The sequence below is a fragment of the Cynocephalus volans genome, chromosome 12, assembly GCF_027409185.1.
Source record: "Cynocephalus volans isolate mCynVol1 chromosome 12, mCynVol1.pri, whole genome shotgun sequence".
NCBI classification, from domain to species: domain Eukaryota; kingdom Metazoa; phylum Chordata; class Mammalia; order Dermoptera; family Cynocephalidae; genus Cynocephalus; species Cynocephalus volans.
The window spans coordinates 68,706,420-68,731,597 of record NC_084471.1 but is presented as its reverse complement, the minus strand read 5'-3'; the positions used below and the strand labels follow the sequence as shown (position 1 = coordinate 68,731,597).

Sequence of the window (25,178 nt, the reverse complement as noted above, 5' to 3'; positions counted from 1 at the left end):
AGTATGAGGTTGTTGGGGAATATGGAAATGAAGGGCTCAGATTGAGGGATGTAGCATGTTTATCAGGAGGTGAGATCTTCACAGTCTCTTACCCCTCTCAGCCTGGCCTTTTTTTCTTGTAGCTAGCCTCTGGGAAGAACTTCTATGGACAATAGTCTCCACTGGGGCTATCACTAGGTGACCAGTAGGGGAAAGAGTTGAGCAGCCAATGACCTTAAATCTCTTTTCCCTCCTTTCAACCTGTGAAAAAAGTGAAGACGGGGCATATACTCAAATGTTCCCTGGTATAGCTCCACCTTGTAGGTCAGTCACAAACACCAACTCTATTATGAAGGCCTGGTTAAAGACATAAGCAGCTTTCTCCATGTCACTGGTCCCTGGAGTCAAGTGATGTTGGCATTTGAGCCTGTGTCCTGAAAGTAGCTTGGATTTGCCCCCATCAATCAGTGTTTCTCGCTGGCTTCAGATAAAACTTTCACCTAATAAATTAGACAATCAATGTGTTAGCACTGGAACCAGAAATAAGCTCCTTGGGGCTGGGAATGATTAGATGAAATATTCCTCCTTCTCTCTGTCCTTGTCCTTGGCTGAGTCACTCTCCATCTGGAGAATGGCACTGGGCTCGCCTTCTGCAGGTTCGTAGGTGACGTAGCTGCCTTTGTTCTTGTACAGGTAAAAGAAGATCAAGATCACGACTGAGAGCAGGGTGAGGAAGACCACGGTGATAACAACTTGGAAAGGAAAAGGAAAATGCAGAGATGTTTCAGGATTGAGGACGTCTCAGTAATTCATTGGGTCACCTGAACTGGGTCACTCTTGTTTTAGTTAATTAGTGTCCACTTCCAAATCCATGTTCCCCACCAAGCCCAGCTTCGATGGCACAAGATGACTGGAGTCTCTTGGTGCTTAAGCTAAGGATACAATGCTTTTGATTTCTTTCTTTCTTTCTTTTTTTTTTTTTTTTTTAAAAAGATGACCGGTAAGGGGATCTCAACCCTTGACTTGGTGTTGTCAGCACCACGCTCAGCCAGTGAGCGAACCGGCCATCCCTATATAGGATCCGAACCCGTGGCCTTGGTGTTATCAGCACCGCACTCTCCCGGAGTGAGCCACGGGCCGGCCCACAATGCTTTTGATTTCTAACAAAACTGAACTCCCTCCCAAGCCAGTTCCTGATGATTGTGATAGAAACAGGGAGGGACACAGGAAACAGTTTATCCCAGCAGGAAGGGTTTTTAAAATCCATAGCCTCCTGTAGGAGTTTCTCTGATCCTCTACCTCTTCCCTACCCACTCAACAAACCACATGTATCCTCATCTCTACCCATGTTCTTGAGTGTAGTGTCCATATGCATATCTATTTGTGGCCATCTCCCAACCTATCATTTACTGGCAGTGCCTCTGACAGAAACCTGAGTCTTTTCTAGCCATGTGTGTGTGTATAAAAGGACCCACATGCCAGAATGAGTCCATCAGTGGATTTGGTCCCTGATGTGGTGCTTTTCCTGTATGGGGAAAATTTTAGTTCATCACACTGGGTTTCAGGCTGTCTCTGGAGCGAGATGGCTCCTGATCCCAAAGGTCCCTTGGATTTGGCTCAGAGCCTTTGTTACCTGCAATGAGTGCTGTGCTGGCTTCAGCTTCTGGGGACAGGGCCTCAGTTGCCTGCAGAATTGGGGTGGTCATCAGTCCTTCTGGAAAATTTAGAAAAGTGGAAAAGGAAATAGTATGAATTCTTTTATTCCAAAGCATATGTTTGTCCTTCAAATTTCACCACCTCACCTTCTTCCTTATTCAAAAGTTTATCATCATATAATGTTGACTATACTAATTATCCTGATTTGAGTATCACATACTGCACACAGGTAATAATATTCAATGCTGTACTCCACAGATATGTACAATCAATTATATTTCATAACTAAAAAAATTTTTTTAAATAAAGGTGTTGGGAAAATAGAAGAGTTTGGTCAGGGCCCTCGCCTAGGGTCCGGTTGGGTGTGGTTTCAGCACATCCATTGTAAGCAAAGAGTGTGTGTGTGTGTGTGGGGGGGTAAGCAAAGAGAGTGTGTGTGTGTGTGTGTGTGTGTGTGTTGTAAGCAAAGAGAGTGTGTGTGTGTGTGTGTGTGTGTGTGTGTGTGTTTTCAGCACCTCCATTGTAAGCAAAGTGTGGGGGGGGGCGGTTAGTGCCCATATATCTTTTTAGTTTTGTTGCTATTCTTGTGTTCTTGAGAGAGAGAGGGAGAGAGGGAAAGAGGAGTTTCAGTGAAGCAGGCGGGTGGGCGTCAGCCTCGGGCATCCGCCCTGCGTGGCCATGCTTTCCAACCTATGGCTCCAAGGACCTTTTGGCCAGTTAACTAGCTTATAGACCTGTGTGTGAGGGGTCTGGTGATCCAGCCTGGTAAGCGAGAGGTCTGGGAGCTCCAGACCCAGCCCTAGCTCAACAATTGGCCCAGTCGGCAGGTAAAAGAGCCTGACAACTGGCATGGTCGTGGAGCTGGACAATTGGCATTACAAACAGGATAAGTAGCTCTGCAATTGGCTATGTCGACAGGATTCCAGACATCAGCCTTAGCAGTAGCCACACAACTGGCGACATCAGCAAGATGTCGACATTAGCAGTAGTGCCACAAAAGGTATTTGATTACATCTTAAAAAAAAAAAAAAGTTTGTCATTCAACTCCTATAGTAAATCCAAATAGAAAATCCTGGAGAATAGAAGAGAAATAAACCGCTACCCAAGACAATGAACATTTTGATGGATTTCTGTTCCTAATGTAGTGGTCAAGAGTATGGGCTTTAGAGCCTGACTGGGTTTCAGATCCAAGCTCTGTCCTTTACTAGCTGTGTGATCTTGGGAAAATTACCTACCCCGTCTAGGCATCAGTTATCTCATCTGCATAATGCAGATAATAGTACCTACTTTATAGGGCTATGTGACATGAAGTAAGTAACTCAGTAAGGATTAGCCATTATTAGGAATATTACATATATTTACATAAATGAGATCAGATGAGTATATGTACATGTACATATATTTATATTATGTAACACATGCATTTTCTTCAGTGTTCTTATGAACTCTCTGTAAACATTATTTTTAAATAATGAAATGATGCTCCTCCCCTATTAAAAAACCCCTTTCTACACTTCCAGGATAGGCCCTGCAATTTGAAATGTTCTGAAACAAGGCCTCTCCTACCCTAAAATATATCCCGCACCCCCTCTGTGAGTCTGCCTATCCTTCAGAGCCTGAAAGCCCCACCCTAAAGTCATTACCTAGGGTCAGAACATAACACAACCAGCAATCTCCAGAAGTCCCTGTTAAGAGTTTACACAGGAAGTCAGGAAGCCTTTCAGTCCTTTCCTAATTAGCATTTTAATGTAGAGGTTTGAAAAGGTAACAATTAGTAGAGGTTACTGCAGGACAGAGGTATCCTGGGGAAAACAGTCTGGCTGGCCCTGGACTCACCCACTGGAGGCACCTCAAGATTCATTCAGTAAATAACAGCAGCACTCACTGACAGTGCTAGACATACTGGGTACAGAATGGTGAGCAAAACAGACACGGGGTGGCTCCCACAGCTTACCCTCTACCACACCCCACAGTTCACACAGAAACTGCAGTATGTCCACCTGGCTGGTTAGCTCATTTGGTTACAGTGTGGTGTTATAACTCCAAGGTCAAGGGTTCGGATTCCCATACCAGCCAGTCACCAAATACAAACAAAAAGAAACTGTGATGTGTGACAAGAGAAACATCCCTCCTTAGGACAGCGTGTGGCAGACAGACCTGATCTACTAGTCTTCCCGCCAGGAGTGACCTCACAAGGAAGGAATATTTGAGCTGGGATCTGACGCAGGGGTAGGAGTTTACTGGGTGTACAGGGATGGGACACGTTCTAGGCAGAGAGAAGAGCCTGGGCTGAGCTCTGAGACACGAGGACTCAAAGGCCATTGTGGCTGGAACACTGAGCATGAGCATGATTCCTGTCCAGTGCCTGACATGTTGGGTTTCCATCCTGGGCAAGTGAAATTAAGTCGGCAGCGGTGATCTGGTGAGCCTGTGCTAAGAGAGGCCAATGATGTTCAGGGGTCTTTTCACACAGGCAAGAGGAGACCGGTCCTGCAACAGGGAAAGCAGAGGAGGGCTGCCTAGTGTGCTCCCCCTCCCAAGGCCAGGCCAAACCCTTCTCCACTGTTCTCCACTCTTTCATTAGGAATGGTAGTACACTCAGCCACATTGCAGCCTTGGGCAAATGGTTACACCTCCTGATTTATCCATCCATTCTCAGCTGTTACCCATGGGGATTATATTAACCAACTTTGCAGGGCTATTGTGAAGATTAAATGAGAGAACATGTAACCATCATATAGTAGCTACTACTTAAAATGTTATTTAAGGTGACTGTGTATACACTTGGTGATTAAAAGGGAAAGCTGCTCTGGGTTTGAATCCTGCCCCTGCATATTACTAGGTGACCTTGAGGAAGTTACTAATCCTCCTTGAACCTCAATTACTTGATTTGTGAAATGGGAGTGTGGAGGACATCTTTTAAGATGGTTCCCCCATGGTCCTTTCCTCCTGGTATTGACACCCTGTGTGTGCCCCTCCCCTGGTGCGTGGGCTGGACCCAGTGACTTGCTTCTAACAAACAGACTACAGCAAAAGGGATGGGATGTCACTTCCAAGATTAGATTATACAATATTGTGACTTCCATTAAAGAGAAGCCCTGACACTTATCCACTGGGTCATGGCCTCAGATTGCCACCTCTCACCACACACACTTTCCTACCCCACATCTCCCAGGGCTCACTCCATCTTCCCTCCACTGGTCCAGAGTTCTGTTCAGTTGCTCTTAGTTTTACTTTTCTTAAACACTTTAGAATTGAAGATTACAAAGCACTGAGAAGATTAATGTATATGAGAAGCTTACATATAAAGATAAGTAATTTTAGTTCAATTAACCAACAACAACTTACTTTGCACTTACCATGAGCCAGAGGCATTGTCATGGATGCTGGGAATGTACCAGTGATGAGGTCAACCAGGGACCTGACCACGGAGCTGAATTCTAGTGAGGGTTCAGAGAACACACACAAATGGGTCCCAGGAAAGAGAATCTGGGAAGGAAGATGATCCCTAGCTGGGAATTCTGCAAATGATCCCAATTACAACACTGCCATTTACTAAGTCCCTGATTTGTGCTCGTTGTTTTATATACATTATTATTAATCCTTACACCGATCATTTCAAAGTAGTTGTTTTTGCTTGCTGATGTGGACCCCCAGGCCCAGGGAGAGATAAGGGACATGCCTCATATTACACATGAAATAAAAGTGGATGGAGCCAAGATGTGAATCCAGGATTACCTGCTCCAAAGCCCGAGAAAGGTTTTCATACTAAACCTTCCTGCCACTGTCCTTTCCTTTCCTTTTCCAATAGGGAAAAAGAGGAAGAGGTAATGAAAGATAACTATGAGGCAGCACAACAAGCTTTCCAAAAAGTTCAAGGGTTTAAAGGTGAAGAAAAACCCAGATGACCACAATCAAATACAAACTGTTGTGCTACAAGGAGTGCTCCTTTAACATGAACTTGCTCAGTGTAATGTGGAAGTCATATTGGTTCATATGTAACTTCCCCAGATTTAATGTTTGGCGTGATCACAGGCAGGCTTTTCACAACTAGAGAACATTTCAGCAATACGGAAAGACGTTAAGAAAAAAAAAATTCAACAGAATGCCTTTCTTGGATGCAGTTATTCGTTGGTTTCCACCTATACTAAAACCATCCAGTAAAGCAGTAAGGGCAGATGAGGAAGGTGCAAAGAAATTTACCTCAATCCTAAAACAATGGATTAAGGAAGAAGGCAGACCCTGCATTAGATTGTTTTTGATCAATGGTGTCTATGGAAGTGAAGGCTTTCTGGAAGTGACATCTACGAGGAGGAAGCATACACCCTAAGGTGTAGGTTGCAAAGGACTGACTGGGAGTCAAGCTTCAAATGCCAGTAGAGATTCAACTCTGCCAGTGTTTTTACTGAGATTGTTACTGTATTTGTTAGGACTCTGGTTACAAAGTTCCATAAGTGTTGAGTGGTCTGCCCCAATCCTGTTTTTCCTGTAAGCCCTCCTTTTTCAGTAATGTGATTTCAGAATGTGAGTCTTTTTAAAAATGCACATAAAGTTTTATAGCAGAAACGCCTATATCAGAGACTGGCAGAGACTTAGGAAGTGTCAGGAAACTCTATGTAGCTCAAAGGACAAACAAATTTGAAGGACAGTTTAAAAAGCATATTTGGAGCAAGAAAAAGGAAAAAGCTAGGCTTGCTGTTTGGGCCTGAATTTGAAGATGCAAAAAGGGCTGGGGGAATTCTGCTGAAGAGAAAGCAGAATTCCCCCAGCCCTTTTTGCATCTGTCTCCTATCAAAGAGAATGATTTTTGCACTAAGAAGCAGCAGGAACCTTGGGGACATGGGGAAGTGAGCTCAAGAGAGGTGAAGCAAAGAAAGCACCAGGCAAATCTAAAAAGGATCCAGATAAATGACAGCCAAGGGCACTGAAAGAACTTGAAAATGAGATCCCTGTTGCTGACAGAGGAGCTTCTGGGAAAGAGAGAGTGGCCAGGAGCCTAAAGAGCCATGGAAAGAAGGTGGATTCTGTAAAGAACTGGTGAGCTTGATGTGGTTCCCCAGCAAAATTCTAGAACAAGTTCTTAGGGCTTGCTTTGGGAGCCTTAAACTTGAAATAGCAAGCATTAGGAGTCAGCATGGGACTACCAGGAGCAGGCTGGGTCAGACAAGCTGCACAGCCTTCTTAGACTGAAATTCCAGGCTCATAAACTGGGAAATTAAAAAGTTAATTTAGCAAGTATTTATTGAGTGTGTACTCTGTGCCAGGCTCTGGGCATAGATCAATGAACAAAACAGGTAAAAATCACTGCCTTCACAGTTCCTCCAAAAATTAAACAGAATTACCATATGATACAGCAACCCCATTTCTGGGTACATACCCCAAAGAAATGAATGGGCTAGAATTGATATTTGTACACCAATGTTCATGGCAGCATTACACAATAGCCAAAAGGTGAAACAACCCAAATGTCAACCAACAGATGAATGGGTAAACAAGATGCGGTATATGCAGTTTACCCTTGAGCAATGTAAGGAATAGGGGCGCCAATCCCATGCAATCAAAAATCTGCATATAACTTTTGACTTCCCCAAAACTTAACTAATAGTCTACTGTTGACCAGAAGCCTTACAGATAACATAAACAGCTGATTAGCACACATTTTGTATGTTATATATATTATACTCTATATTCTTACAATAAAGTAAGCTAGAGAAAAGGAAATGTTATTAAGAAAATCATAAGAGAAAATTTCCAAAAAAAATTCCAATATATTTACTGAAAAAAAGTTGACCTATGTAGTTCAAACCTGTGTTGTTCACATTTCAACTGTACATACTACATACAATGGAGTATTACTCAGCCTTAAAAAGGAAGGAAATTCTGACACATACAACGGCATGGATAAACCTCGAGGACATTATGCTAAGAGAAATAAGCCAAACACAAAAGGACAAATGTTACATGATTCCACTTATATGAGGAACCTAGAGCAGTCAAATTAATAGAGACAGAAAGTAGAATGGTCAGCCTTGTAACGCTGAGGCCAAAGGTTCAGATCCCCATACCGGCCAGCTGCAAAAAAAAAAAAAGTAAGTAGAATGGAGGCTGGGGAAAGGAGAGAAAGCTAATGTTTAATGGGTATAGAGTTTCAGTTGGGAATGATGAAAAAGTTCTAGAGATGGATAGTGGTGATGGTGAATGTACAATAGTGTGAATGTATTTAATGTGCTGGACTGTACATTTAAAAATGATAAATTTTATGTTATGTATATAACCTTACCATAATAAAGAAAAACCCTCTCTTACATTCTTAGAGGGAGAAGTCAATAAACAAAATAAATAAGTAAAAAATATACTATATTAGACATTAAGTAGAGCTATGTAAAAAAACAAGCAGGAAAGGGGACAGGAAATTAGGATGTGGATGGGGGCTGCAATTTTAAATAGAGTAGACAGGGAAGGCTTTACTGATGAAGTGACTTGAGTAAAGACTTAAAGAAGGTGAGGAAGGTAGCCATGCAAAGACCTGGAAGAGGAACATTCCAGGCAGAGGCAACAACAAGTTCAAGGAAGGGCTGTCCATAATATTGAAAAGCATCTGGTACCCATGCATGCTTGGCATGTCAAATACATAGTGTGGAGGCCACTTAGAGGGAACAAGAGGGAGAGAAGGAGGACATGAAGTCAGGAGATGAAGGAGGCTGTATAACATGGGCTATAGTAAGGACTTCAGCTTTTTCAGTCAGTCAAATGGGAGGCTTTTACAGACTTTTGAGCAGAGACTGATCAGATTTATACATGTATATCTACCTATCTATCTATCTATCTATCATCTATCTATCTATGCATGCAGTTGGCAAGTAAGGGGATCTGAACCCTTGACTTTGGTGTTATCAGCACCACTCTCCAACTGTGTGAGCTAACCAGCCAGCCAGATTTATATTTTAAAGCAATGCTTCTCAAACTTTTGTGCATAAGAAATCTCCTAGGGATCTTATTAAAATGCAGATGCTGAATCAGTAGGTCTAAAGTGGGGCCTGAAATTCTAAAGACCACACTTTTGAAACCTGAGAGGAAGCCCAATCTCACACACTGAGGATGAGAGGCCATGGGGAGGAAAGCCAAAAGGTGAAACAACCCAAGTGTCCAGGCTCAGCTGACAGCCCCCACCAATTGACAGATATGTGAAGAAGACCATTTTGGACCTTTCAGCAGACTGCAGTTGCATGAGTGAGCACCAGAGGAGTACCCAGCCAACCCACAGCATTGTAAGAAATTATAAACAGTTGTTCTTTTAAAGCACTATGTTTTGAGGTGGTTTGTTATGCAGCAATGTGTAACTGAAACAGATTGCTTTTAAGGGATCCCTCTGACTGCAGTGTGGACAACAGGCTGTGGGAAGGTGGAGACAGGGTAGAAGCAGGGTGACTCTGCTCAGGAACACAGTTGCATCCACCAAAGGGGGCGCCTTTTTCTAATTTGCATGAAAGCATTGATAGGGTCTAGCAGCAGCCCAGTGAGAAAGTGGTGGGATTCTGGACACATGTATTCTGAAGCAAGGACTGACTGGATTGAATGTGGGTGTGGAGTCAGTGATGACACCAAGGTTTTGGGCCTGAGTAACTGGAGGGAGGAAAGGCATGGTGTTACCTGAGATGAGGAAGCCTACAAGAAGAACATATTAGGAAGGGATGTGATTGCTTATTAGATATCTAAGAGCAGATGTCAAGACTAGAATTTTGGCAAGAGATATGGACTGTAGAGAAAAAAGATCATTTAAGACCATGAGACTGTGTGAGATCAACTGGGGAGTAAGTGCAGATAAAGAGGACCAAGCACTGAACCCAGAAAGACTTAGGAGCAGTAGCCACATAGATCAAGTACAAGGACCATTGGATTTTGCCATGCAGGGGTCATGAATGACCTTTACAACAGAAGTTTTGGTGAAGTGCTGAATATAAACCCGTGGTTTAGAGTTTCAAGATGGCGGCGGCTGCGGCGGCTGGTGCGGAGTAGCTGAAGTGGAAAAGGTGGCCACTGGGCCTCAGGCAGCCAGGAAACTTGTGGACCTTCCTCTGGCCATCTCTTAAGGGAGGACTGCTGCTGCTGGCCGGTCGTGGGGGCTCAACGCCACTTTGCCCCCGGCAGGAGAGGCTGCCTCATTTACAGGCAACAGCTTTGAAGTGTGGAGCAGGAAAAGAACTGATTCTTAGCTGCAAAAGCGAGTCTTGAAACAGGGAACACGGCGCCAGGGCTGCTGTGGATGCAGCCAGGATCCCGGAGGCTGGGGCCGCACTGAAGGCGGCCAGCTGCCCTATTCAGGATTCGAGGTTTCAGGCCGGCATTAAAGAAGATTCCTGGGAGCGCCCGAGCGGCGCCGCGACTGAACAGCCCGAGGCGGCAGCGCCGAGAACACGGAAGGCAACAAACCAGAGACAGAGCGAGCGCCCGACCTGGCACAGCACTGTGAGTGATCCCTGGCACAGCTCTGTTCAGGGGGTGGATGCCCATGCGGCTCCTGCCTGCACCACCAGGCCACTCACTGCCCCGGTGCTGCCTCCATTTTCCCAGGTGCGGGCAGCTCCGCCCTGCTCGGCCATCACTGAGCCCATTTGCTTGGCCTGGCGCGGGGCTTTCCGGACCCTGCGGGCCGGCCTCCTCTCCCACTCCCTCCGTGGTTCTCTGGCGGGGCTGGGGGTGTGGGGCGTCCCGACCAGTGTTGGGAGGGCTAGGAAGTACGGGCGGGCCGACTGTCACTCCACCACACCCTGGACTCCGGCCCCGGTAAACTTCCTGTTACTGGGAGGCAGATAACATCTCTGCGACCACCAGTTTGGAAAAAAGCCTAACGAATTTCTGGTTGGGAATAGTGTGGTAGGAGAGTTCCCAGGTCCGCTTGAACCTGCCGGAGAGCAGGCTGCAGGCGGGCACTAGACTCGGTTTATACCGGGGGGATACAAAGGTGAACAAGACCCGAGAAAGATCTACACAGGGCTACAAAGGCACCCAGAGAGACCGGTCGTCTGTGCCTAGCAGAAACCTGGTAGACTTCCTGGGCGAGGCGGTGCTGAGCAGGGTCTTGAAGGCCCAGCTGATAGACGAGGGGTGCAGAAGACACACCCCAGCCCAGCACAGTGTGCACAGAGGGGGGAGACGTGTGCCCAGGGAGGCGGAGACTCGACAGAAACCACACACCCGGTGGGGTCGCCACTGCACGATCTAACAGCCTGGGCCAGAGCACACGGTACGGGGAGAAGTCCTGTACAGAAAGTGAAAGCTCAACAGAGATCACACACCCTGTGGTACGTGATCCACCAGCCCAGCAGAGTACAAGCTGACCAGAAAGGTGGATCCCCGGAGAAGCCCAAGACCCGAGGCAACCACACACACAAGACACTAGAGGCCAACTGAGCAGTCACGGCGGGAGCCATACGAAATTGGCAACCACAGCAACATCCTAGTTAGTCATTAGTCTCAAACCGGTAGACTGTGAAACCCCCTGCCACAATGAATAAACACCAAAAAAAAGACACCAGAAATACAAAAAATCAAGAAAGTACACCACCAAAAGTTAATAAATCTCATACTCTAGATCCTATAGAACAAGAAGCCCTTGAAATAACTGACAAGGAATTTCGAGTGATAATTCTAAGGAAACTGAATGAGATACAAGAAAACTCAGCTAGACATCATGATGAAATGAGGAAAAGTATACAGGATCTGAAAGAGGAAATATACAAGGAAATCAATGTCCTGAAAAAAAATGTAGCAGAACTTGCTGAACTGAAGAAGTTATTCAGCGAAATAAAAAACACAACGGAGAGTTTAACCAGCAGGCTTGTCGAAGTTGAAGAGAGAACCTCTGAACTTGAAGATGGGCTGTTTGAAATAACACAAGCAGACAAAAAGAAAGAAAAAAGAATCAAGGACATGGAAGAAAATCTGAGAGAGATATCAGACAACCTCAAGCGCTCAAATATCCGAGTCATGGGTATTCCAGAAGGGGAGGAAAATGGAGATTCCATTGAAAACATATTCAACAAAATAGTGGCAGAAAACTTCCCAGGTATAGGAAAAATCACAAATCTTCAGATCCAGGAAGCTCAACGATCTCCAAACGTATTCAACCCAAAAAGGCCTTCTCCAAGACATGTCATAGTCAACTTGGCAAAACTCAGAGACAAAGAGAGAATCTTAAAAGCTGCAAGAGAGAAGCGTCAAATCACCTATAAGGGAGCCCCAATCAGGTTAACATCAGACTTCTCATCACAAACCCTAAAAGCTAGAAAGGAATGGGATGATATTTTCAAAATACTAAAAGACAAAGATTGCCAGCCAAGAATACTCTACCCTGCAAGGCTATCCTTCCGAAATGAGGGGCAAATAGTATATTTCTCAGACAAACAAAAACTGCGGGAGTTCACTACCACAAGACCACCCTTACAAGAAATCCTCAAGGGAGTACTGGGTTTGGTTCCTGAAAAATAACTACCACTGCCATAAAAACCTAAGAAAAATCTAAACCCGCTAGTACAATAAAAATGGCATTCATGAAGAGAAAACAAGCTAACAAAAACACTATCTACAACCTAAGGAACCAACAAACAAAGAAACCAAACAGTAAATCAGAAAGCAAGGAACAAAAGACACCTAAGACAACCAAACAACCAATAAAATGCTAGGAATAAATCAACACCTTTCAATAACAACTCTTAATGTTAAAGGCTTAAATTCCCCAATTAAAAGACACAGACTGGCTGACTGGATCAAAAAGCAGGACCCAACTATATGCTGCCTACAAGAGACCCACCTCACCCATAAAGATTCACACAGACTAAGAGTGAAAGGATGGAAAAAGATTTACCATGCAAACAGAAAAGAAAAACGAGCTGGAGTGGCTATTCTTATATCTGACAAAATAGACTTTAAACTAAAAACCATAAAAAGAGACAATGAGGGACACTACTTAATGATAAAAGGACTGATCCATCAAGAAGACATAACAATCATAAATATGTACGCACCCAATGTTGGAGCAGCCAGATTTATAAAACAAACTCTATTAGACCTAAAGAAGGAAATAGACACTAATACCATAATAGCAGGGGACCTGAACACTCCACTGTCAATATTAGACAGATCATCTAGGCAAAGAATCAGTAGAGAAACACAAGATCTAAACAAAACTCTAGACCAATTGGAATTGGCAGATATCTACAGAACATTCCACCCAACAACCTCAGAATATTCATTCTTCTCATCAGCACATGGATCATTCTCCAGGATAGATCACATATTAGGTCACAAATCAAGTCTCAATAAATTCAAAAAAATTGGAATTATCCCATGTATCTTCTCAGACCACAATGGATTAAAACTAGAAATTAATAACAAACAAAACTCTGGAAACTATACAAACAGATGGAAATTAAACAACATTCTACTTAATGACATATGGGTCCAAGAAGAAATCAAGCAGGAAATCAAAAAGTTTATTGAAACTAATGAAAACAATGATACATCATACCAAAACCTGTGGGATACTGCAAAAGCAGTATCGAGGGGAAAATTTATTGCATTAAATGCTCACTTCAGAAGAATGGAAAGATGGCAAATGAACAACCTAACACTTCACCTTAAAGAACTAGAAAAACAAGAACAATTCAATCCTAAAGTTAGCAGACGGAAAGAAATCATTAAGATCAGAGCAGAACTGAATGAAATTGAAAACCAAAAAACAATTCAAAAGATCAACGAATCAAAAAGTTGGTTTTTTGAAAAGATAAATAAAATTGACAAACCATTAGCATGGCTAACAAAAAAAAGAAGAGAGAAGACTCAAATAACAAAAATTAGAAATGAAAAAGGCGATATTACAACTGATTCATCTGAAATACAAGGAATCATTCGAGACTACTATAAACAACTATACGCCAACAAATTTGAAAATCTGGAGGAAATGGATAAATTTCTGGACACACACAAGCTCCCAAAACTGAACCGTGAAGACGTAGAAAATTTGAACAGACCAATAACAATAAAGGAGATTGAAGCTGTTATCAGAAGGCTCCCAACAAAGAAAAGCCCAGGACCAGATGGATTCACAGCAGAATTTTACCAAACATTCAAAGAGGAATTGACACCGATTCTTTACAAACTATTCCAAAAGATTGAAACGGACGCAAATCTCCCAAACTCATTCTATGAAGCAAACATCATCCTGATACCAAAACCAGGTAAAGATATAACCAAAACAGAAAACTACAGGCCGATATCCTTGATGAATATAGATGCAAAAATCCTCACTAAAATACTAGCAAACAGAATACAGCAACACATACGAAAAATTATTCATCACGATCAAGTGGGATTCATCCCAGGGATGCAAGGTTGGTTCAACATACGCAAATCAATAAATGTGATACACCATATTAATAAACTCAAACACAAGGACCATATGATCATCTCTATAGATGCTGAAAAAGCATTTGATAAAGTTCAGCACTCATTCATGACAAAGACCCTCTATAAGTTAGGTATAGAGGGAAAGTATCTCAACATAATTAAAGCCATATATGACAAACCCACTGCCAATATCATCCTGAATGGGGAAAAGCTGAAAGCTTTTCCTTTAAGAACAGGCACTAGACAAGGATGCCCACTCTCACCACTCCTATTCAACATAGTGTTGGAAGTACTAGCCAGAGCAATCAGAGAAGAGAAGGAAATAAAGGGCATCCAGATTGGAAAAGATGAAGTCAAACTGTCCCTGTTTGCAGATGACATGATCCTATATATCGAACAGCCTAAAACCTCTACAAAAAAACTGTTGGAATTGATAAATGATTTCAGCACAGTAGCAGGATACAAAATCAACACACAAAAATCAGTAGCATTTCTTTTCTCCAATAGTGAACATGCAGAAGGAGAAATCAAGAAAGCCTGCCCATTTACAATAGCCACCAAAAAAATAAAATACTTAGGAATTGAGTTAACCAAGGAGGTGGAAAATCTCTATAATGAGAACTACAAACCACTGCTGAGAGAAATTAGAGAGGATACAAGAAGATGGAAAGATATTCCATGCTCTTGGATTGGAAGAATCAACATAGTGAAAATGTCCATACTACCCAAAGTGATATACAAATTCAATGCAATCCCCATCAAAATTCCAAAGACATTTTTCTCAGAAATGGAAAAAACTATTCAGACATTTATATGGAACAATAAAAGACCACGAATAGCCAAAGCAATGCTCAGCAAAAAAAATAAAGCTGGAGGCATAACACTACCTGACTTTAAGCTATACTACAAAGCTATAATAACCAAAACAGTATGGTACTGGCATAAAAACAGACACACTGACCAATGGAATAGAATAGAGAATCCAGAAATCAACCCACACACTTACTGCCATCTGATCTTTGACAAAGGCACCAAGCCTATTCACTGGGGAAGGGACTGCCTCTTCAGCAAGTGGTGTTGGGATAACTGGATATCGATATGCAGGAGAATGAAACTAGATCCATACCTCTCACCGTATACTAAAATCAACTCAAAATGGATTAAGGATTTAAATATACACCCTGAGACAATAAAACTTCTTAAAGAAAACATAGGGGAAACACTTCAGGAAATAGGACTGGGCACAGACTTCATGAATACAACCCCAAAAGCACGGGCAACCAAAGGAAAAATAAACAAATGGGATTATATCAAACTAAAAAGCTTCTGCACAGCAAAAGAAACAATTAAAGGAGTTAAAAGACAACCAACAGAGTGGGAGAAAATATTTGCAAAATATACATCTGACAAAGGATTAATATCCAGAATATATAAGGAACTCAAACAACTTTACAAGAAGAAAACAAGCAACCCAATTAAAAAATGGGCAAAAGAGCTAAGTAGGCATTTCTCTAAGGAAGATATACAAATGGCCAACAGACATATGAAAAAATGCTCAACATCACTCAGCATCCGGGAAATGCAAATCAAAACCACATTGAGATACCATCTAACCCCAGTTAGGATGGCTAAAATCCAAAAGACTATGAATGATAAATGCTGGCGAGGCTGCGGAGAAAAAGGAACTCTCATACATTGTTGGTGGGACTGCAAAATGGTGCAGCCTCTATGGAAAATGGTATGGAGGTTCCTTAAACAATTGCAAATAGATCTACCATACGACCCAGCCATCCCACTGTTGGGAATATACCCAGAGGAATGGAAATCATCAAGTCGAAGGTATACCTGTTCCCCAATGTTCATCGCAGCACTCTTTACAATAGCCAAGAGTTGGAACCAGCCCAAATGCCCATCATCAGATGAGTGGATACGGAAAATGTGGTACATCTACACTATGGAATACTACTCAGCTATAAAAACGAATGAAATACTGCCATTTGCAACAACATGGATGGACCTTGAGAGAATTATATTAAGTGAAACAAGTCAGGCACAGAAAGAGAAATACCACATGTTCTCACTTATTGGAGGGAGCTAAACATTAATATATAAATTCACACACACACATACACACACACACACACAAATCGGGGGGGGGGAGGGAAGAAGATATAACAACCACAATTATTTGAAGTTGATACAACAAGCAAACAGAAAGGACATTGTTGGGGGGGAGGGGGGGAGGGAGAAGGGAGGGAGGTTTTGGTGATGGGGAGCATTAATCAGCTACAATGTATATCAACAAAATAAAATTTAAAAAAAAAATAAATAAAATAAAACTTTTAAAGTAAAAAAATAAATAAATAAATAAAAATAAAAAATAAAAAATAAACCCGTGGTTTAGGGTGGGTTCAAGAAAGAATTGCAAGAAGAGGAACTGGAGGCAGAATATAAATAAACTCTTACAAAATGTTTTTCTGTAAAGGTGAGTAGAAAAATAGGACTGTGACTGAAAGGGGAAGGGAAGTCAAGTTGTTTGCTTATTTTTGTTTTTAGAATGGTAGAAATGCCAGCATGTTTATATACAAATAGGAATGACTCAGGTGAGAGGGAACAATTGATGATGCATGAGAAGGGAGAGTGGCTGGAAGCATGTCCTTGAAGGGGTGGGATCTAGTGCACAGATAGAGGTGTTGGCTGCAGACAGAAGCGGAGACAAGTTCATCCACTGTAATAGGACGAAAAGCAGAGTCCATGGGCACAGATGCAGGATAGGCAGATGGTGAGGGTAGGAGCCCTTGGCAGTTTTCTTCCAAGAACTTTAATTTGCTCAAGAATATAGGACGCAAGATCATTAGATGCAAGTGAGGACAGGAAGGGGGTTTAAGGAGAGTTGAAGGTGGTGCATGGGTAGATAGTGTCTCATCATAAAACACATGTTTGTTTTGTTTATAATATCCTTGTGGATAAGGTGGAGAAATACAGCCTGGATATAAGGACTAAGTGGGGCACTAACTGGCTAACAAAGAGTACAGTGATCCCAAGTCTAGACATAGGTTATTCCACTGGGATTTGACCTTAGTTGTTTTTGAATTGATATTGTTATGTCAAACCATGCCTGGGCCAAATTAAGGCCGTTATGTAAATCAAAATAAAAATGTTAAATCCTAGGGCCGACCCCGTGGCGCACTCGGGAGACTGCGGCGCTTGGGAGCGCAGGAGCGCTCCCGCTGCTGGTTCGGATCCTATATGGGGATGGCTGGTGCGCTCACTGGCTGAGCGCAGGGCGGCCAGTCACAAAAAAAAAAAAAAAAAAAAAAAAATTAAATCATAAAACAAGTATAAGAAGGCCCAATAAAATAATTTTTTCCCTTTGATAATGACTCTAGCCTTTTTGTTCATTTTTTAACATACTGAATATTGAATTCCTAGCAAGATCTTTTGTTGTGGTGTTTCACTTTACTGGTGCCTTCCACACAGGCTTAGTGTGTAAGGCATTAGTGCCCTTTTGGTAGATGTAGACCCCTGCAGACCCAGGGAAGGTCTGACAAATTTGTTAAACACTTCAAAGCTAAAGGGGTAACTAGTAAGCAGATAAACAGAGACAGATTTCAAAAGACTGCAGAAATGGGCCAAATTGAATAAGATGAGAATTTAATAAATTCCTTGCTCTTAGGTTCAGGAAACCAACCACTCGCAAAGAATGGGGAAGCCATGGCTTAGCAGCATTATATATAAAAGACTTACTTTATCCTCAGAAAGTGACTGACAGCGGAAGGATATACCCAAACATAGCAGAAGGAGTTACAGCTAGATAGTGGAATTTTGAATAGTTTTTATTTTCTTCTATATGCTTTCCTTTATCTTCCAAGATTTTTACAATGATGAAGAATTACTTTTACAATCATAAAAATTTAAAAATCTCCTGTTATTTTAGGCACCAACAGTATAACTATGGTCTCTAATAATGGAAGCAATAGTGCAGCTCTACTTTGTGTCACTCCTAGACTGCTGAGTTCGTATGGATGTCACAGTTTTGAGGTGAGCACCTCAAAACTGTGACATCAAACCATGTCAGATAAGGAAAGCTTGCAAGAGGAAGCCCAGAGAGAAAACTTAAGGGGAGCCTAGGACTTGAATTTTGTCTTCCAACCTGTACAAGAGGACTAATGGCAGAAACTGGAGGAAGAAGACCAATGTCTCCCCCAGAGAAGGAAGAGCAAAACTGGACAAACAGTTCATGGGATATTGGAGGATTCTAGCACAGAATGGCTATGTGAACTAGATGGCCATCGGGAACCCTCTCGGCCTTACTTTTGGAATTTTTACAAATTGAAAGTGTTCTATCACAGTTCTCTTCAAAATCAAATTTTCAAGCTGGTAAAATTCCAATAAAGTCTGTAGTTAAGTTAATAGCATTGTACTTCAAAAAGATCATGTAAAAAAAAAAAAAAAAACAGTATTGTACCAATATTAATTTCTTAGTTTTCACAAATGCACATGGTCTTGAAAGATTTGACATTAGGGGAAATGGCTGAAGAGTATACAGGAACTCTGTACTATTTTGTGGCTTTTCTGTAAATCCAAAATTATTTAAAAATAAAATGTTGGGCTGGCCTGTGGCTTACTCGGGAGAGTGCGGTGCTGATAACACCAAGGCCACGGGTTCCGATCCTATATAGGGATGGCCGGTTGGCTCACTGGCTGAGCGTGGTGCTGACAACACCAAGCCAAGGGCTGAGATCCCCTTATCAGTCATCTTTTTATAAAAAATAAATAAATAAATAAATAAAAAGTGTTTATTTTATTTATTTGTTGGAACATAGTTGATCGTACATATTTGTGGGGTACAGCATTGAATATCAATACCTGTGTGCAATATGTGATATTCAAATCAGGATAATTAGTATATTCAGCATTATACAATGTAATTGATTTTTGTGTCCCTTGCTTATTTTTTAAAAAATCAAATTTTTGAATTCCACTTCATACAAAACAATTTTTCTCAGACTAAAGGTCACACAGTGTCTTGGGGGCTTATGAGCTAGGGGCTTCAGGGCTCAAGTATCAGAATTATAATTAATACCTGTGATTTGCTGTTTACAAAACATACATTATTTTATCTCCACCTCAAGAATATGATGTAAGCTGGGTTGGAATTATCATTATGTACAGACCAGAAAACTGAGGCGGCTCAGCAAGCTGAATCCACCAGCACTAGGTCACTCAGCAGTTAGCCAAGCTGATTTCAAATGTCTCCTCATTCCAAGGTTCTTTCCACAGAACATTCACTACCAGCTCTCTAAGTTCTGGAAACACCCCTGCTTTGCCTCCAGCTAAACATTTTATTTACAGGTCCACTGGGTTGAGTTCTCTGAATTTTGGTGCAGAATGGGAAGGGTGTTCACTGCGGCACTGTTTGCAAGAGTCACACATACCTGAATATCTATAGGTAGAATGATGAAATGCATTACGGGCCATGTATTCTAGAGACACTATACAGTACAGTTGTTAAAAAGAATGTGGTAGATCTGCAATATTACTGGGACAGGATATGTGGTTAGATGATAAAAGCAAATTGACAGGTGGTATGTGTAATATGGTTACACCTTTGTAAAAAAATGCAAATTAAAACTGTAACATACAGGGCCGGCCCGTGGCTCACTCGGGAGAGTGTGGTGCTGATAACACCAAGGCCATGGGTTCGGATCCCATATAGGGATGGCCGGTTGGCTCACTGGGTGAGCGTGGTGCTGACAACACCAAGTCAAGGGTTAAGATCCCCTTACCGGTCATCTTTTGTAAAAAAAAACAAAACAATACTGTAACATACATATATACGAGGGTACTTTAAAAAGATCATGGAAAAATAGAATTAAAAGATAATGCAAATCTTTCCATGAACTTTTTAAAGACCCCATGCATGTGTGTATGAACATAGAAGAGGTCTAGAAGGCTATTCCCTGAGGGGCATGTATTACCTTTTAAAAGAAAAAATCAACAACAACAAAGTAAGCCAAGTTCAGGAAGCCAGGCATAAAAAGGTGGGAAATGGCTTACAGCTTTCCCCCCATTATCTCCTGTTCTTAGCCCATTTCTTTCCTGTCTTCTTGTCCAAACAAAGGAATAACAATGTTACTCTCTCTACCTTCCCTTCTCAGGTTTGTTAAGACTGTATGTAGCACTATTTTTATTGCAGGTGGGAGGCCAGGGCAGAGGACCACAAGCCTTAAGGCTCCACCCAAATCCTAACCAATGCCAAATGACCTTTCAGATCTATTCTGCTCACACCCTTTTGTTGTCAACCCAGGTACTAGCTGGTTTCTTTGTGGTCGTTGTACCCAGGCTGAGCTAAATCTTTTATCACTGAGGCATCAGATCCTTCACCACCTGAGGCTGCCAACCTACTTATTTGCTCTAGACCTGCCCAACAAAGGGCGGCTCCCCAATTCTCCTTTCTGTGGGAGCTGCCCTGGAACTCTGCCCCCTTTCTTCTGTCTTCTCTTTCATGTGCACCGGCCAGTAGGGTGGAGAGACCTTGGGAACAGTATACCATGATGGAAAGAACATAAACTTTGCGGTAAATTAGACTTGGCACAAAATCTTGCCTCTGCCATTATAAGCTGCATGTCTTTGGGAAATTTTCTTAAGCTCTGAAAATTTCTTAACTTGCCTGAACTTTGGTTTTTGTTTCTATAAAATGAGAGTAAAATCTGCTTCACAGGGTTGTGGTGAGGAACGAGTGTAATGGAAAATGCTAAGTGTCTAATACAGGGGGAGGACAACCTAGGAGGTAATGAGATTATCAGGTGGCAAGGGATGGACTTTACCCAGTGGGGTGGGCAGAGCCCACAAGACAAGGTTCCAATCTGTCCTACTTCCAATAGGCACAGTGTACTTAGGGTCCACAATACTTCTAGGGGCCTATGAAAATGTTTTTAATGACTTTCATTTTAATGATTTTCATTTCTTTTAAAATCAGAAGAAAAAAGCAAACTTTTAGGTCAAAGAAATATTAAGATTACTATATTAATCAATTAATCATTAACCATAAGTATTAATTGTATTAATATTATCATATTCTTCCTTACAGCAATGCAGTTGTAAAATACTATTTTTATTTTTTAAATGATTTATTTATTTGTTTTTTTATGGAAGAAGGAGTTCACAAAGGCAAAAATGCCAGGCAAGTCATAATGTGGCCCTCACTATCAACACTTGTGAAGGATGTCTCCTTTAGGAAATCTTTACAGACTGAGGAAAAGGAATGCGAGGGGGGGCAGAGGTAGGAAGGTGAGGAGAAAGAAGCATAAGACAGGGGTGGAAGTGAAGAGCTGACTCTTACCGTTCCTATAACTTCCTCCCTGTAATTTCTATTCTTTTCTCCATTCCTGCTTCAACTTACATTTGCTTGGACCCAGTGGGTAGGGGAGTGCATGATATATCCTAAAATACCGTTTCACTCATGTCACTTACGGGGTCAAGACTGTAAATATACAACTCAACAACAACAAAACAACCCAATTAAAAAATGGGCAAGGACTTGAATAGACATTTCCCCAAAGCTATTCAAATAACCAATAAGCACATGAAAAGATGCTGTACATCACTAATCCTTAGGGAAATGCAAATCAAAACCACAATGAGATACCACTTCACACCCATTAAGATGGCTACTATCAAAAAAAACTGGAAAGTAACAAGTGTTGGCAAGGATATGGAGACATTGAAACCTTTGTGCATTGCTGGTGGGAACATAAAATGTGCAGCCCCTGTGGAAAACAATATAGTGGTTCCTCAAAAAAAATTACATAGAAATACCACATGATATAGCAATTTCACTTCTGGGTATATATCCAAAAGAATTGAAAGCAGAGATTCAAACAGATATTTGTACACTTGTGTTCACAGCAGCATTATTCACAATAGCCAAAAGGTAAAAGCAACCCAAGTGTCCATCTACAAGTGAATAGTTAAACAAAATATAGCATATACATACAATGGAATACTATTCAGCCTTAAAAAGGAAGGAAATTCTGAAATGCTACAATGTGGATGAACCATGAAGACATTATGCTAAGTGAAATAAACCAAACACAAAAGGACAAATATTGCATGATTTTACTTACCTAGAATAGTTCAATTCATAGAGACAGAAAGTAGAATGGTGGTTGACAGGGGCTGGGGGGAGGAGGGAATGGGGAATTAGTGTTTAAGGGTGTAGAGTTTCAGTTTGGGAAGATGAAAAGGTTCTGGAGATGTTTGGTGGTGATGGCAACGCAATGATGTTAATGTACTTAATACCACAGAACTATACACCCTGAAACGGTTAAAATGGTAACACTTATACTATGTATATTATACCACAAATTTTAAAAAAGGAGAAAAAAAATGCAAATAGTTCCCCTTTGCCAAAGTCCTAATCTCTCTGCTAGGGGCCAAAGTATCACCTCTTTTTCCCTGTGGGCAGGTTTGTTCTGGAGGTCCTCTGTCTTCTCCTGCTGAACATCCTTCAGGGTAAGTCCAGTCTCTGTAGCATCACACATGGCACTACCTTTATCTAGAATACTTGCTGCACCCCTCTTTGCCTGTACAAACCTCAACCATCCCTCAAGGGTAAGGCTCAGGTCCCCTTCCTCACTCAGGAAGCCTTTGCTCAACAAACTAGACTTCTATCCATTCCCTCCTTTTCTTATCTCTTTGTACCAGACAACTAAAAGTCTGAATCACGTGCATCCCCAATCACAGAGCACACTGTTCTAGGCTTCCACTGGGATTGTCCCTCACTTGTATCCATATCAGTAAAAGCAGGGAGTATCTGTCCTAAAGACAAATGAGACTGTGTATATGAAAACAAAGGTGTATAGATCAACCAAGGATTTGTTCCTCCCTCACCCTATTTAGTACATGCTGAAAACAATCAACAAATATCTGATAGTTTGTCTGGCCCAGCCTGGTTATGAAATGAAAGGTGGGAATCCATTCTCAGTGTGATGAGCAGGAGATCTCTGCCTGAGCATACTTCTAGGGAACAATGGGATTTGATGCTGGGTTTACATCATCAGAGGAGTAGAATTAGAAAGCTAGCAGAATCCCTTTCCAGGGAAAGGTAGGTTTCTAACAAGCACCCAGTAATAATAATAACCAATGTTATTGAGTATTTACTAGATACTAGACACTGTTCTAGGTGTTTTGTATGGATTGTCTCATTTAAGCATCACAAATAGCCTCAGGAGATAGGAACTATTTTCCCTATTTTACAAATGAGGAAACTGGAGCTTAGAAGTTAGATATACTATCTTTAGCATGTTTTAAAACTTTTTTATTTTCCTGTTATCTTTGAAAGATTTTTTTTTCATGTTTAATTAAGGGGTTGCTGCCACACTGTTTGCCAGAGCTATTAATTAATAGAGGCATGAATGTAATGCCCTTCCTTTAGGTTTATTTAAAAAAAAAACAAAAACAAACTTTATAAACCAAGGTCACAAAGCTTTAAGTGGTAGTGCCAGGAACTGGCCCAGATCCATGACTTCATATCAAAACTGTACAGAACTGCACACTGGAGGATGCTTCCTCCCAGCTACTCCTGCATGAGGCGGGCAGAAAGAGGTGGGAGAATCTTCCCATTTGGGCTGAGGCCTCAAGGAATTCTAGGCATGGTCTTGGGGTGAGGGATGGTAAACAATTCTCTTCCATTAGGATTAGGAAAGGCCTTCACCTACCTCCTGGAGAAGGCGTGGTCGGGAGGCTGGTCATTGCTGCCAGTGGTTGAGTACCTTGAGGGAGAGGCAGATCTGTAGGAAGACGGACAAAGACAGGAATGAGGTGGGTGGGCTTCTGGGGTTGGAGGGCCGGGAAACCCCGGGAGAGCCTTTGGTGCCATATTTTCCCGAGTCTCTTCCCCATTTCCACTTTCCCTCTTGGAGCTAGTCCTAAACCCTTCTCTTTTGGTTTCCCTATCTTCTCAGGCTCCACGTACCAATCCCTCTCCCCAAGAGCAGATCTGAGACCGCCTGTATCCTTGGGGTGTGTTACCTCTGAAAGTTCTACCCCGAGATCCTTTCACTGGATCTTAAGGCCTGAGAAAGATAAAGGTATGCAAATCAGCAGCGGACCCACAGGTAGCCTGGGCTCCCACAGCCGGAGTTTGGGTGGAGCCACCACTATGTGTCATGGGAAAGCCGGGAAGGTCAGGACCCGTACCCGGGCCGGGGAGCCGGAGCGGGGGCGGGGGGTAGACAGGCAAAAACGAACTGGAGGTGAGGGCCCCCCGTCGCCTTTTGGCCTGCCTCAGACACCCGGTTGTCCGGGCTTGGCTCACTGCCCGCGCAGCCCTCCCGCGTTGTCCGGTGCGCAGCCCGCGACAGCCTGCCGAACCCCACCGGCCGGCCACGAGGGCCGAACGCCCCCTGGCCCCTCGGGGATGGCGCCCGCTGGACGGGGCGGGCTGGTCTTCGCCCCCGCCGCCCGCCCGCAGCCCCCTCGGAGCCCGCCTGCGTTACCAGCACGAGGAAGGGCCGGCGGCGCCCGACGGGAGCCGGTGCGTCCCGCCGCTCGCGCCGAGCTGCGGCCGCTCTCGGTTTCAGTTCCTGCCGGTGGCCCGGAGGCTGCCGCGTGAGTGTGGGCGACCGGGCTCGCCTGCCCGCCCGCCTGCCCGCCCGCCCTGCGTCCCCTCCTCCGTGTGCTCACTTTTCCAGTCGGACGGGCTGCCGCGGAAGGGCCAGGCGCCACTCCGCGCGTCCTTTTGAGCTCGACGGGGGCGGGAACCGCAGAGATTCGCTGAGGCCGCGAGAGGCCGACCGAGGGCACCGAGCCGCAGGAAGCAGCGGGGAGACGCCGAGTTAGCTGCCGAGGCAGGCCGGAGTGGGGGTGGGGGGACCCGCCGACTGGGTGGGACAGGAAGAGAAACCGCCCTCGGCAGGTTCCCTCGGCCCGCCGGGCCGCCTCTGCTCCCGCGGGAGGAAAGGCTGCCTTCCCTTCTCCGATTGTCACTTTACCCTCCATCCGGAGCCGCTTCCTCCCTCGCCCCGAGGCTCCAGAGGGCATGAGATTTGAACCCGTGCTAACTGGGATCCATCTCATTCCTCCGGGGTTGATGTTATTTGAATTTCAGCAAAAGTGGAAAGTTTCGTTTACTT

The 25,178-nt window shown here is 43.1% G+C and overlaps 1 protein-coding gene across 2 annotated transcripts; it reads right to left on the bottom strand.

Annotated features, from left to right (window-relative positions):
- On the bottom strand, positions 1-24,784 carry SMAGP (small cell adhesion glycoprotein). Of its 2 annotated transcripts, none has more exons than XM_063075247.1 (4): positions 24,730-24,784; positions 23,763-23,834; positions 1,613-1,693; positions 1-731 (listed from the first exon to the last, which is right to left on the bottom strand). In XM_063075247.1, the coding sequence occupies exons 2-4, from the start codon at positions 23,794-23,796 to the stop codon at positions 547-549; spliced, it is 300 nt and encodes a 99-aa protein (XP_062931317.1). In that variant the 5' UTR covers positions 23,797-23,834; positions 24,730-24,784; the 3' UTR covers positions 1-546. The 2 variants fall into 2 exon arrangements, with proteins under 2 accessions (XP_062931317.1, XP_062931316.1); XM_063075246.1 differs by lacking the exon at positions 24,730-24,784 and adding an exon at positions 24,543-24,624.
- Between the last annotated feature and the right edge of the window lie 394 nt (positions 24,785-25,178).